Source organism: Anolis sagrei, chromosome 6, assembly GCF_037176765.1.
Source record: "Anolis sagrei isolate rAnoSag1 chromosome 6, rAnoSag1.mat, whole genome shotgun sequence".
NCBI lineage: Eukaryota > Metazoa > Chordata > Lepidosauria > Squamata > Dactyloidae > Anolis > Anolis sagrei.
In genome coordinates this window covers 102,085,192-102,098,572 of record NC_090026.1, presented here as the reverse complement: position 1 = coordinate 102,098,572, position 13,381 = coordinate 102,085,192, and the positions used below count along the sequence as shown (strand labels likewise).

General features: G+C 39.3%; 1 protein-coding gene across 1 annotated transcript in view; it reads right to left on the bottom strand.

Moving 5' to 3' along the window:
• The window catches only part of CALCR (calcitonin receptor), a 165,086-nt gene that overhangs the window by 18,850 nt on the left and 132,855 nt on the right, over window positions 1–13,381 (bottom strand). Inside the window, exons 8-11 of the mRNA XM_060782252.2 lie at window positions 10,476–10,629; window positions 6,918–6,978; window positions 6,763–6,829; window positions 1,362–1,580 (exon numbers count right to left, since the gene is read on the bottom strand). Of these exons, the coding sequence (XP_060638235.2) occupies window positions 1,362–1,580; window positions 6,763–6,829; window positions 6,918–6,978; window positions 10,476–10,629 (501 nt within the window). The remainder of the gene's footprint in view (window positions 1–1,361; window positions 1,581–6,762; window positions 6,830–6,917; window positions 6,979–10,475; window positions 10,630–13,381) is intronic.

The window sequence follows — 13,381 nt, the reverse complement described above, 5'->3', positions numbered from 1 at the left end:
GAGGCCCTGCTCTCGGTCCTACCTTTTTCACGGGCGCAACTAGTGGGGACAAGATACAGGGCCTTCTCCGTAGTAGCCCCTCGGCTGTGGAATGCCCCAATGAAATTAGATCTGTCCCCCCCTTCCCTCTTGGCCTTTAATAAAAAACCTGGCTGTGGGATCAAGCATTTGAGTAGCAGATGTCGCAACTAGGAAGATATTGTTTTTAAATGATTGGCAATGGACTGACCTGGACCATGATTTGGAACTGGCGGATTGTTTTTAAGTTGCATGTTCATAATTGTTTAATTGCTTATTTAATTGTAATATTTTAATTGTATATTGTTGGCATCTAATAGTTGCCTGTTGTAAGCCATCCTGAATCCCCCTCCGGAGGTGAGAAGGACGGGGTATAAATGCTCAAAATACATAAATAAATGATTTAACATTAATTATTCAAGCATGAGAAAGTTTTATAAATATGTGGAGGAACATTAATGAATTTAACAATATTTAACAAAACAGTAATTTTACGTAATTTCAGGCAATATTTTTTCTACTTTACACACACACACAATGTCCATAAATATTTTACTAGAAAAATCTTTAAACACCCAAACTATTCTCCAGATTGGAAGAATTGGCCATAGTCCTGTAACAGTTGCCCATTGCTAAGGTAAACCATCTAGGATGTATGGGTTGATATCTCTTGGCCTGTTTGACATTCACATAAATGGTTAGGGGATAGAATAGACAGATCAACATGCTGCTAATGCGCTAGTTCTAAACTTAGTAGCCCTACTGAAATCAAGACAAAGAAAGGAAAAGGTAAGACCCACACAAGTTGAATCAGAAATTTGAAATTAAACTAGATGCTAAGGAGCATGTGTATTCCTTGAAATAAATAGTCATATGCCAGTGAACATCATTTTAAATTAGTTTTCTCTCTGTTTCACTAGTTTTACTTTTTTGTATTTTTCACTACATTGGAATTCAACTAGTAATATGCTGCCACATAAGATGCTGATTGTGCATGATTCTATTCCTTTTGGGAAGTAGAAGTCTCACTCTCAGTGTGGTTTACTCTTATGTCAACTGCCCCCAATGCGTTTTGCTCCTATTCAAGTGTGCTTACTGCTTAGCATTTCAGCTTAAGAACAGGAAATGAGACTTGGATATTTTAAGCATAGATCATCTATCTTGAAAATACCAACCAGCAAATCAATTAAGCTGGTGCAAAGCTGACTTACTCCCATTGATTTAAGTGGTACTAATCCATTAGTTGAAGTCAGCTGTGTTTCCTGGGAAAAGAGTCGCCTGCCAAAGGAAACATACCCGCAAATACATCACCAAAAATCATAATCAGTGTTATAGACCCATACCTGGTAATGCATTAATATATGCATGATGTAATCATAGACTTCGCCAGCAAGTTTGTTTTCTGGTCTCCAGGGAATAATGACAAACTGAATTCCTAATAAGGGCACAAGGATTAAAGTGGCTCTGACAGCTTTCATGTACATGTTGGACTCAGCTCGATGGGTGTCTCTCAGTTTTGTTACCAAGACTCGTACAATGTTGAGCAAGAAGAAAAAATTGACCTGGAGGGAAAAAAACCCCATTATTATTGTAACTGATGCACCATTCATTCATTCATTATCACATATAGTAGATTCAATAAATTCATTCATATATATATATACACACACACACACACACACACACACACACACACACACACACAATATATATATAGTTTTTCTTTTCTTTATGTAATGAGCATCATGAAGTCAAAACTTCATTACATTAAAGTGGCATAGCGGTTATAACATTTTTTTTAAAAATCCAAACATGGAGCTGACTGAAAAACCCGAGGGAGGTGTAGAGAAGATTGATGAGATAGATACGTGAAAAAAGCAACAATAGGTCTGATGTTTGGAAAGGACCATACCATTGTAATGGTCTGATGCCTTGTGCATTGGAACCCCAAACCCATGGAAACTGTGATGTTGGGATATGAGAGATGTGATGAGAAGATAGGATATCAACAAATTTAGCTTTTCTCTCCCCGGTCCCACATTTGATGGAGAAAGTTTGAGAAAAAATCTCTGAAAAAATAATCTAAGGCCGGCTTTAGCCCCAGTACACCTCTTCTTTGTTATGTACTAAACTCAATATCAATATACATTAACTCTGCAAAATACACTAATACATAAGCCAGATAGTAGAGGTGTGCACAGTATTTGTTTCTCCCATTTCATTCATTCTTCATTCCTTTTGTCTCAGGCCGGAGCACGAAACAGGAACACTCACCCCGAATGAAAATTTGCTTGAAACAAAAGTAAGCGGGAGCAGGTACGTTTTGTTGCGTGATTTCTGTGAGCAGAGTTTAATCTTTTTTTTTATTAATCCCCCAGCAAACAAAAAGTAAACCCTCATTTACTCTCCTCTTCCAGGAGGCAATACAAAAATTGCCTCTTTTGTATTGTATCTTAAAAGAGAAGACCCGGGGGAATGGGCCGTTTTTGAGGCGAAGAATCAGGACTTAAAAGCCAAGTGCCACATATGTAACACTTCCCATTGAGGGATCTCGACACGATGGTGTCGGAGTGTATATCATCACTCTTCCTCCACAGCTCTTGGAGCTGCCACCTTGTGTCATTCATTGTTGCTGCTGTAGTGCTGCCTCTGTCTCTTATGCAAACAAGGTGCCCCCTCCAGCCCCCTCCTCTTCCTCCTTTGTGCCTCTTACACTAGAGTAAGCCAGGTAGCAGCAGCAACAACAACCCAAGGTTCTGGTGGCAGCTCCAAGAGCCAAGCAATAGGAGGAGGGGGTAAAGAGGTGCAAAGGAGGAAGAGGAGGGGGGCTGGAGGAGGTACCTTTCTTGTATGAGAGACAGAGGAGAAGAGCACACAATGCAGCAGCGAGCAAGGACCCCAGGCGGCTGCTCCAGGACAAACCATGTCATTGTCAAAACTGATGGGAAGGGGAGGGGAATTTCCCCCACCTCTTCCCATTGCCGCCAGTTAAAGAAGAAGTGAGTGGGGCTGGGCACTGGGCGTATGTGGGATATGTGGAGCATCATTCACCAGGAAGGAATGGTGCCCTTCCCACCTCCCTCCTGCTGCTGCTCCTGGAGAGGTTATAGGGTGGGGCCAGCAAGGGGGGGGGAGAGGAATGTTTCTGAGATTTTATTATTATAAAGAAAAAAATCCTAAAAATCAGAGGATGACCCAAACGTGGTCTAAGAGTGGTAGATGTCCCCTCCATGTGTGGCAATTTTCACCCCTCTAGTCCTAAAACTGAGGGGAATGGGAGCCTGGGAAGGCCGCCCATGTTGGTCAATGGTCTGGAAATTTTTGTTATTTCTGGCCAAGAATGTAAAAGCTCATTCACAAATGTGTCTGTTTTCGGGAGAGGCACTTGGGAACAAAAATGGGGCATTACGAATTAAACAAACAGAAACCGAAAGCAATTCTATACAAATGAACAAGATTACCAGATAGTAAAGAGCAGAGTTTGAAACCAAACAATCATCATACATTTTTCCACACAATGATTAAGATCATTTTTGAAAATATGGCTTTTTTTTTTAGTGGGACTATAACATGTATCTTGGGGGAAAGGTTCTTAAAAATAGGAAAAAAAGATTATGCATCATCCTCCATTTCTGGTCTTTATTATAAGGGAATTAGACTGTTGCAATAAATCTTGAAATGGTTGCAGTTCTGGAGAGGACAAAGAGCGTGCAAGGTATTCCCATCCAGAAGATGCAATTGAGTATGACATTAAAGACAGGAACTTGCTTTCATAAAGCATAGCACTGAAAATGATCATGTGTTGTTCTCATGCCAGATTAAAGGATTGATGCTGAAGGTCTCATGCAATGAGCAACTTTTTCCCAAACGAATTATTATCTTTAAAAGACATTAACTTCTGTTGAGCAATGGGAAATTTAATTTGTGAAGACAGGTTGAGCTACTTTTTGCTCATCAACAGAGCATTTGCTATTACAAAAAGACGATAGCTATGTCTGTGGACAAAGGTCACAATCTTTGTGGGTTGTTGGCTTATATATTTCTCATTTAAATGGCTGTGCGTATAAAACACCCAAAATCTACAGAAGGGAGCTGAAAGACAATTGTGTAGGTGTCAAGTGTGCTAGTCCCAAATTGATCATGACCAGATCTATTCCTGGTCATTATGACTCCTCAAGGGCTGCATCCACATATCAAAGTTATAGCAGTATGATACTCCATTGACTGCCAATGCTATGGAATTTTATGATTTGTAATTGTTTAAGATATTTATCTATCTTTGAGAGCTCTAATGGAACAACAAACTACAAATTCCTGGATTCTACAGGATGGAGCTATGGAAGTTAAAATGCTATAATTTTGCACTGTGGGTGTTCTCTTGAGATTGGTGTCTTCTACAAAGGAGAGCAGGCATCTCTATGGACAGCCATTCTAAAGTCATGGCATAATAGGTATTTATACTCCCATTAGCAACTATATAGATCTCATGTGTGTTAAACCCTTGTGCCTGCAGAACTGCTGACCAAAAGGTCAGCAGTTTTAATCCGGGGAGCGGGGTGAGCTCCCATCTGTCAGCTCCAGCTTCTCATGCGGGGACATGAGAGAAGCCTCCCACAAGATGGTAAAACATTCGGGCGTCCCCTGGGTAATATCCTTGCAGACAGCCAGTTCTCTCACACCAGAAGCAACTTGCAGTTTCTGAAGTTGCTTCTGACACACACACACACACACACATCTCCTCTGCTGACTTTCTGCAATGTTAATGCTGAGCCATCTTTGCCAACAATGGAGCATTCATCCAGATATTAGCATGATAAATGTACATCTCTTTTATCCAGCAGATAAAAATCCAGGAGCCTATTCATATTACAGAACCATGCAATTTAATTGCCATGGGTCCATCCTATGGAATCTGAGGATTGACAGTGATGAGATTTAGAATACTCAGCCAGGGAGCTCTTGTGCCTCACTAAACCACAAACCCAAGAATTCCACAGGATGAGTTATGACAGTTAACATGGTGCTACAATTGTGTGGTGTAGTGTTTTGAGCACTGGACTGCAGTTCTGGAGACTAAGGTTCAACCAGTGGAGTGACTTTAGTACGGATGTAATATGCTCACTCCTGGATGTTCCTGTAACCAATCTGGCTGCTGAGTTTTGAACTAATTGGAGCTTCTTAACTTGGTACAGAGGTAGCCCAATGTAAGTGCACCGCAGAAGTTCAACCTTGAGATTACCAGCGTGTGCACTACTGTTTTTAGGTTCTCATATTCTAGGAAGCTAGCGTATTGGCCAAAGTTGGTAGTAAGCACTCTTGACCATCGCATCAACTTGGGCTGACTTTTGGAGCAACAGACCCAGGAGCATTACCAAGCTACGAACACAGTCTTTCAGGGGGAGTGTAACCCCATTGAATGCAAACTGTATATGCAAAGCAAACTGTATATGCACATCTCCACTTCAGATTATGACCCTTAATGGTGAGCACCTCTCTTGTCTGGATTCAGTTTCAATTTGTTTCTCCTCATCCAGCCCATTACCTCCTTCAGGCATTCATTCAAAGGAAACACAGTATCCTTAGACAAAGCTGTTTTGGAAGGTATGGACACATGATATTTGGGTGTCATCCGCGTACTGAGAGCACCCTGCCCCAAGCCTTTGGATGGTCTCTCCCATAAAACTTGAATGCAGTGTGTTTGTTCAACAATTCTGGACTTCCAGAAACACTGTACAAGCCCATGATAAAGCAGAACACCAAACTGTAATTTTATTCAGAAATAAAGATAAATGCTTCATTCATTCCAATAAACCAACCACCAAGGTTGAGTTGAAATAACTTTTTACCCATCTAGGAAATGACAACATTGCATCTGACAGTTCCATTTCAGGCAGATATGGATGAGTGTTCACAAAATTCAGGGTATTTGTCTATAGAGAATTCCTTGACTGTACCACTTCAGACTGCAGATGGAAGAATCAATTTGGGGGTGGTCCCTCATGTTAAAAGAAGAAGAAAACACCCTTTATAAGGAAAAATTAACCCTATGATACGAACTCCCATTGTCAGTCACCTACCCATCCCTTTTTCCTACAGTAGATCTTCACTGTAGGAAAGACAGAGCAATCCTATGGTAGATGTATCATATCTCATGTTTTAATTTCCTCTTCCACTGATGCTAAGGTTGGCATAATTTTTAAGTTCTTTTGGAAGCAAATCAGAGGACCAAGGACATTTAAGATCCCAACTATTCACATCTTCAAATCACACAATAGCTCGTAATAGCCCTCAACCAACACGGTGACCAAGCTACACTTATGGAAAGAAGACCTGTAGAGATGGAAGTACAGGAAGGAATAGGATGGTACCTTAAGTAGGATTTGTGGATAGAGAATCTATATTAATATGATTGCTTCTCTTTCTCTCTTCCTATTATTTGTCTGTTTAACCATCTCTCTATCCAGTTATACATTTATCTTATTTTCTAATTCTGGTGGCCTACGGTCAATGCAGGGTTGGCATGACTGCTACCTGTTTGAACCATCAGTCACTGGTGATTCTTTATGTATATGTATCTTTCTATTTATCTTGTCTCTCTGTTTGTCAGTTTGTCTGTCTGCCCTTATTTGTTGCCTGGGATGTCATGCATAAAAACTAGAAAAAATCTAGGCAATAAGACTGAATAAATAAATGGAGGAAGAAACAGTAAAGCGCACTTAATCAAATAGCAAGTAATATTCTCACCAGTAAAGCTGCCATCACAGGCCCATGGACAACATATAGCAAGTGTGTATCGACACTAATCCAGCAGCTGAAAGGAGGAAAGAATGTATTAAAAGAATGACATTTTCAAAAACGTCAAGTAAAACTATATATAAGTAATCAGGAATGATACTCACTTGTCATTAAAGTATTTGGTTCTTGCCACAGCATGAATTGATGCTGGCAATAAAGGAAACCCTAGAATAGGTAATTATAGACATATCAGATTACATCTTATTTTGAATGTATTTTATGCTCCCTAGACTGAAGCCAATCTTTTGTAAAGCACAAATAAGTGCCAATGATAAAGAATTACCAGCCTTAAGCCATGTAAAGTGAGGACGCCATAAAATGCAGAACATTTCCAAAAGGTAGTGACCTCAGAAGAATTAATGCAGTTTGATATTACTTGATCTGCCATGGCTCAATGCTATGGAATCATAAAAGGTGTAGTCTTTAAAAAGATCTTTAGCCTTTCTCTGCCAAATAGTGCTCATATCTCATCAAACGATAAAGTCTAGGATTCCACAGCATTGACCTATGGCAGCTCAAGTAGTGTCAAACTGCCTTAATCTCTGTACTTTAGATGGGGTACTGATACAGAAAATTGCCATCCAGTAGTCACCATCTGCTCACCCACAGAAAACCATATTTAATAATCTAGAGCTGATGTGGTAGTAGTAATCTTCCATGAGTAGTCAGCCTATCCCCTCCCGACATCCTCGTTGCCTTTCACGAGGCCAGTCACTCTCGTTGCTGCATGGCTTTAAGGCAACGGTGTAGTAATGGTGAGACCACAGACCATATTTTCATCCTTGTGGACCACTGGTGGTCCATGGACCACAGGTTGGGAACCGTTATTTTAGAGGAACAGGAAGAACTGATCTGCCAGCTCAGTCAACAGCTTGGGGGGAAAAGCTTTTTTGGATTGCAAGTCCCAGAATCACCCAGATGTTATGTTTTATGTAATGTTTTCAAGTTAAGTTCCAAAATTCTGGTATCCTCAAGGTATTAGGTATCCTCAAAATATTCTGGACATTTCTTATTGCTAACCACACAGGCTGAACTCTAGATCAAAATTCTAGAAGAATTCTCTAGCCCTGAATTTTTCTTCAATGAAATGTGATTCTCAGACAGTTCTTTCCCATAATCTACTATGGAATCTTTTTTTTTTTTTACACAGAGATGCCAGAGTATTAAAACTTGGGCTCTTCTGTGTACAATCTTTACCATTGAGCTATCGTCCATCTCCACAGCTTTGCTTCATTTCTTATTTCCTTCACAAAGAAATGTTTTTCCTATTTGTCTATAAACTCTCTCAATGACAAGGTCATCTAGCGTCTGTCTGCTTATACTTATTGGATCTCCACCAACCACATAGTGAAGAATATGCCTTTTCAATATTAGATGTATTAGTGCTGTCTGAAGCAGGTCATGGAACTGAAGATTGATGTGTGCCATTATTTTTAAAACAAAATGCTGGCAGACATCCCAGCTGAATGTAATTTTGTGCAGTAAAATCATTCCTTTCATTTAGGTAAGCTGCCTGAAGTGCCAAAATAAATAAAAATGAATGTCAGAGAAGAATTCTGTTCAAGTGACAGCTTACTGATCATATTCCAGAATAATTTCAATAACATTTGGTGTACAGGTGCAGCGAATACTTTTCTTGTGATTTATGTGCATTTCTTTTTAACTTGGTATTCACATTTTGAGTGTAATTGTCTTGCAAATTTGAGCTACTGTATTCTGTTATCATGTTCATAGCTATAGACTACTAAATACTTATGACTTGTTGTGTACTTTAGAACATTTAATCAAGATGGTTATAGCCATCAGTTGTTTCTAATACAAAAAAAATCCAGTTGATTATACTAACCTGTGCATATGCTTAACCATTGGCACACTAGAGTGATTGAGATTAAGAATATTTACATTTATATGGTTTGTTCTAACTATTGTTTGATCCTGGTTTGTTTTAATAATAGTCAAAACAAATCAGAGTAATGGAGATTATTTCTAATATGGATCAGTACTTCTTGTTCACTTAGGGGAAAAAGAAGAGAGGCAAGTGTGAGACTCAAAGGCAGTTCATGGTGAATTTCTGCTATGCCAGTGCTTTATTATTTATTATTTGTTTATTTGTAGTATTTATATATTGTTCTTCTCAACCCCGAAGTGGACTCAGGGTGGTTCACGGTGATTCCCAACCCGTGGGCCTCCAGGTGTTTTGGACTTCAGCGAACCCACAGTGGAATATTATTGCCCAAATAGCTCTACTGTACTTTAATCTGTAGGTAAGGAGATCTGTGTTCTCTCACAAGGGCTTGAAATAACTGTATCTGAAAATTAAATTTATCAGAAGAACATTGATTTGAGAATGGATGATAGAATTGGTTAGATCCAGATGTACATCACAATCCAACTGGGCACACTTTCCAGAAGACAACTGCCCTATCAATATTTTAAACCAAAAATTTGCTTTTTATTAGAAAAACCTGAGCAGAGTTATTTCATTCTGTAATGAACTTTGGCAGCATAATGCCAAATGTATTGGCATTATGCTATAGTAATGTCTGACATATTATTAGTGTTTATGATATTGGAACACCATGTGAAAATCTTATAGAATGCTTCTTGCAGGCACTTCAAATATCAGCTACTGATAAGACAGATAACCCCTGCTTCTTATGAAGAGTAGTTTTATGACTATTGAATGCAAAATGTATATACAAGGCAAACTGTATATGCAAACACGACAATATCAAACCTTCACCATTGAAAGGAATGCTTTGTTTGCAAGAGAAGTATGGCAGAAGGATACAATTTCGCATTTTAATAGATCCGCTTGATAAAATGCAGATAGTTCTTTGGTTCGTTTCCTGATTAGCTTTCTCAGATACTGATTCATGTTAAATTCATGAGGTTGGCACTCATCACAATTATGTGTTAGACTCAAGATTAAGTCAGTTATAATCTCAAGGGATTAAAGTGAAGTATCCTGGTGTTAACATTTAAAAAGTGAGTGGAAAGGCTTCATTTGGCCATAGTGCAAATTGGCTCAATTAATGAGATATACAATCCATCAATGCTTTCTCTATTGGTGTGTGTGTTTATAGCCTGACTGGCAGCTTAGCTGGGAAGACAATAATATGCCCCTAAGCAGCCGGGGGAGCATTACTATGCTATGGCTGTTAAGGTACAACAAAATGCCAGTATTTTTCATGGTTCGGAACAGATGTGAGATCTTTTCAGAAGCATCTACATTTCTCGCAAACCAACTTCTAAAAAGAAACATACTGGCCAAAATTCTAAGGGTTCTTGCAGAATCATTTACATCAAGCATTAAAAATATCTCATCCGTTCAAAATGGCTCCACCGTGGTTTTCTCAGGAATGACCAAGAAAAAATGATGGAACCCAACTCTAAGAAATCCTTACGATTGTGTGCAGTGACTGGGAAGTCTTGTAATGAGAGAAGGAAAAAGCTCTCCATTCCTGTTTTAAAATACAGCTGATATTTTTTAAAGTGCAAAATAGAAATACCAAGCTTTAAGATCCCACATGGAACTGGCCTAATAATTGATTTGTTTTGTCAAATGGAACGCTTTCAAGATCCTAGCAACTGGGGATGATAACCATTTCAAAGCATTAACCAGAGGCTTTGGGGGAAATGAATGGGGAAAACACACATACCCCAACCCAAGAGGTAATACCAGTGCAAACGTTGCTCTTCAGCAAAAACTGCCACCACTATGAGAGTATGAAGATAAATGCCTTCACAAAGCATCCAGAAGTAGTTACAGCCCATCATGTATTGGTGGAAAAACTGAAGCACTTTGCAGCTCACCTGTCAGACAAATGGAAAACATTAAACTATAGATGGACTTTGGACAGATAATAGTGTTCCTACTGTAGATAAACAACCAACCAAATATATCATTGCTCAGTTCCAAAGGATTCCCCCCTTTCGTTGGAATCTTTCAGATCCTGTCACCGACAGTGAAGGACTAATAAATCAGACATACAGAATAACTTTTCCTTTTAAACCACTAGACATCAAGTGCAGAGAGCCAAAATTCCACAAGCTAAGATCAGCAACACACACTTCAGAATATTTTTCCAGTTTGGTGGGCTGCAGAAATAAGAAATCAGTAGACCTGAACTTCAACTATATCTTGGAAGGATACTAGCTGAAGCCTCCGTAAGGTCACACTAACCTTTTCTTGGTCCTTTTCAATATAATAATAAGCATTAAAGTGGTGTTCTATTTTGATACCCAGAATACATTTCTAGAGTTATGTAAGGTTATTTCACCAAAAATTACTGGTGACCGAGTGTTGTATGGCATGGCAACTGCAGGATTCTTTTAAAAATATGAAGTAAGGAGACTTAAGGAGAGTAATCACAATTTCCATATTAAGAAATCTATCTAACTTGTGTTTTTTTAATCATATACACAACATGTGGGAGCATAGAACAGCATTTTAATCCAGTTTCTCATGCCAGACTATTTGTTCACCTCATTTCCACATTTATATTGCTATGGTTCACTTTAACTAGCATGAAAACATCCTATAGAATGCTGGGATTTGTAGTTTGGAAAGACATTGGAGCTCATATTTAGGATAAGAATTCAAAATGTCCTTAGGAACACAGAATGAACTGGCTCTTTGAAATAAAATGTTAAACAATATAGATCTCTGGCTTAGCATAGTACAGGTTGAGTATCCCTTATCTGAGGGCCTTTCCACATAGCCCCATATCCCAGAATATCGAGGCAGAAAATCCCACGTTATCTGAGTGTGGACTCAGATAACCTAGTTCAAAGGCAGATATTGTGGGATTTTCTGTCTTGATATTCTGGGATATAGGGTGTGTGGAAGGGCCCTGAGAAGTTTGAAACCAAAAGTGTCTGGATTTAGCATTCCCCCCCCCCCATTTTTGAAATATTTGTATTTACATTTTTTTCTTATGCCAGGTTAATCTTCACACCTGACCACAACACATCCCAAAGTATAGTCCCACAAAGTCTCATGAACAGGAGATCCAGCAAGTCTCTGCTTCTTCCCAGTGGTTCTCAGCCTGTGGATCCCCAGATGTTTTGGCCTTCAATTCCCAGAAATCTTAACAGCTGGTAAACTGGATGGGGTTTCTGGGAGTTGTAGACCAAAACACCTGGGGACTCACAGGTTGAGAATCACTGCTCTACACAATAAATAAGTGCTGGATGAGGCGAAGGAGGCCTGCTCAGCTTCTAACCATGGTGCAAGGAGTGTGACATTTCTGTCAACTTCCTGTGAGGAAGCTGTGACACCAGAAGCAGGACCTCAGTTGCAACCTGGTTCATGGGCAGAAGGGAGATGAAAACATCCTTCTTGCCCCCCAATTGGAAGCAGAATAGAAATACTTTGGCCCATTTAAAGGTTACTCTTAAGGTGGGCTGGATAGTGGTCAGTCTTGGAGATGTTACTTAGTTACACAAACTTAACTTAAGTAGCTCATTTAGGATTCTGGTGATGGTCTATAGAGGAAACATCTAATTAGGGACCCAAATATTAATTTAATGTATTGGTGTATGCATATCAGTATGTGGGGCTAGACAATAAGGAAGAGTTTGTATATTTCCTTCACCACTGAATATCCACAACCAGCCTGTATACATTTTGGGATACCCTATGTCTGAAGTGATGACTTTGGAGCAATTCTGAACCTCAGATGCTTTCTTTTACAAATTAAAATGGAAAACAACATGTAAGAAGAAGACAAAAATCCAGATGTCCCTTACAGGGTTGCAAACATCTTCATTAAGGCACCTAAATCTTCTTCAAGCATTGGGTCAATATGTTCTACAGCGTGTTCCTTGTGTGCTGAATAAACCTCTCAGCTGGTACCCAAGTTCAACACTTTTCTATTCTTATTGATCCCATGGCCTGTTGAGCATTGCTGTGATTGACAGATCTGGCACATTGTACATTTCCAACCAAAGCATGCCTGTATCTTTTCTTAAAAACCCCACCTGTCAATAAACAGATACCGTGAACGCAATATTGACTTTCATTTGAAAACTGCTTGTGCATGATTGACAGCAGATTGCTCCAGAAAAACGCCAGAAGAAAGGCATTCAAATCTTAAAGGAATACATCTGTCATCTGTGAGTGGCATATTACATGAGTCGCTCAAACTGCATTTATTCATTCCATGAACCTATTGACTAGGGACGGATATGTTTATCAGTCAAATGTATATGGCTTTTTTTTCTTGTGGTGCATACTGTGTAACAATAGATAGGACATGCCTATATTCTGTCCTTTGCTACTAATACTGTCATAGTGTAGACCAGATGGCTCAAAGCTAGGATATGGCAGGATACCAACTAGAAACATGCAGCAGGTCTTAGCTTCAGCCTGGAAAATGGCTCATCAAAGGTCTGAGCAAGTTCTTGGACTGAATTTCTCAGAACCCCACAGCCAGCAATTGATGTTTCTGGCATACAGGATACCACAGTTGGTTTCAGAATTGGCCATCTGATATAAACATTGGTGATATAATATATATTGTGCATTCTTATGGTTTATGGTGCAGCTGTGTCTAGTGCATTA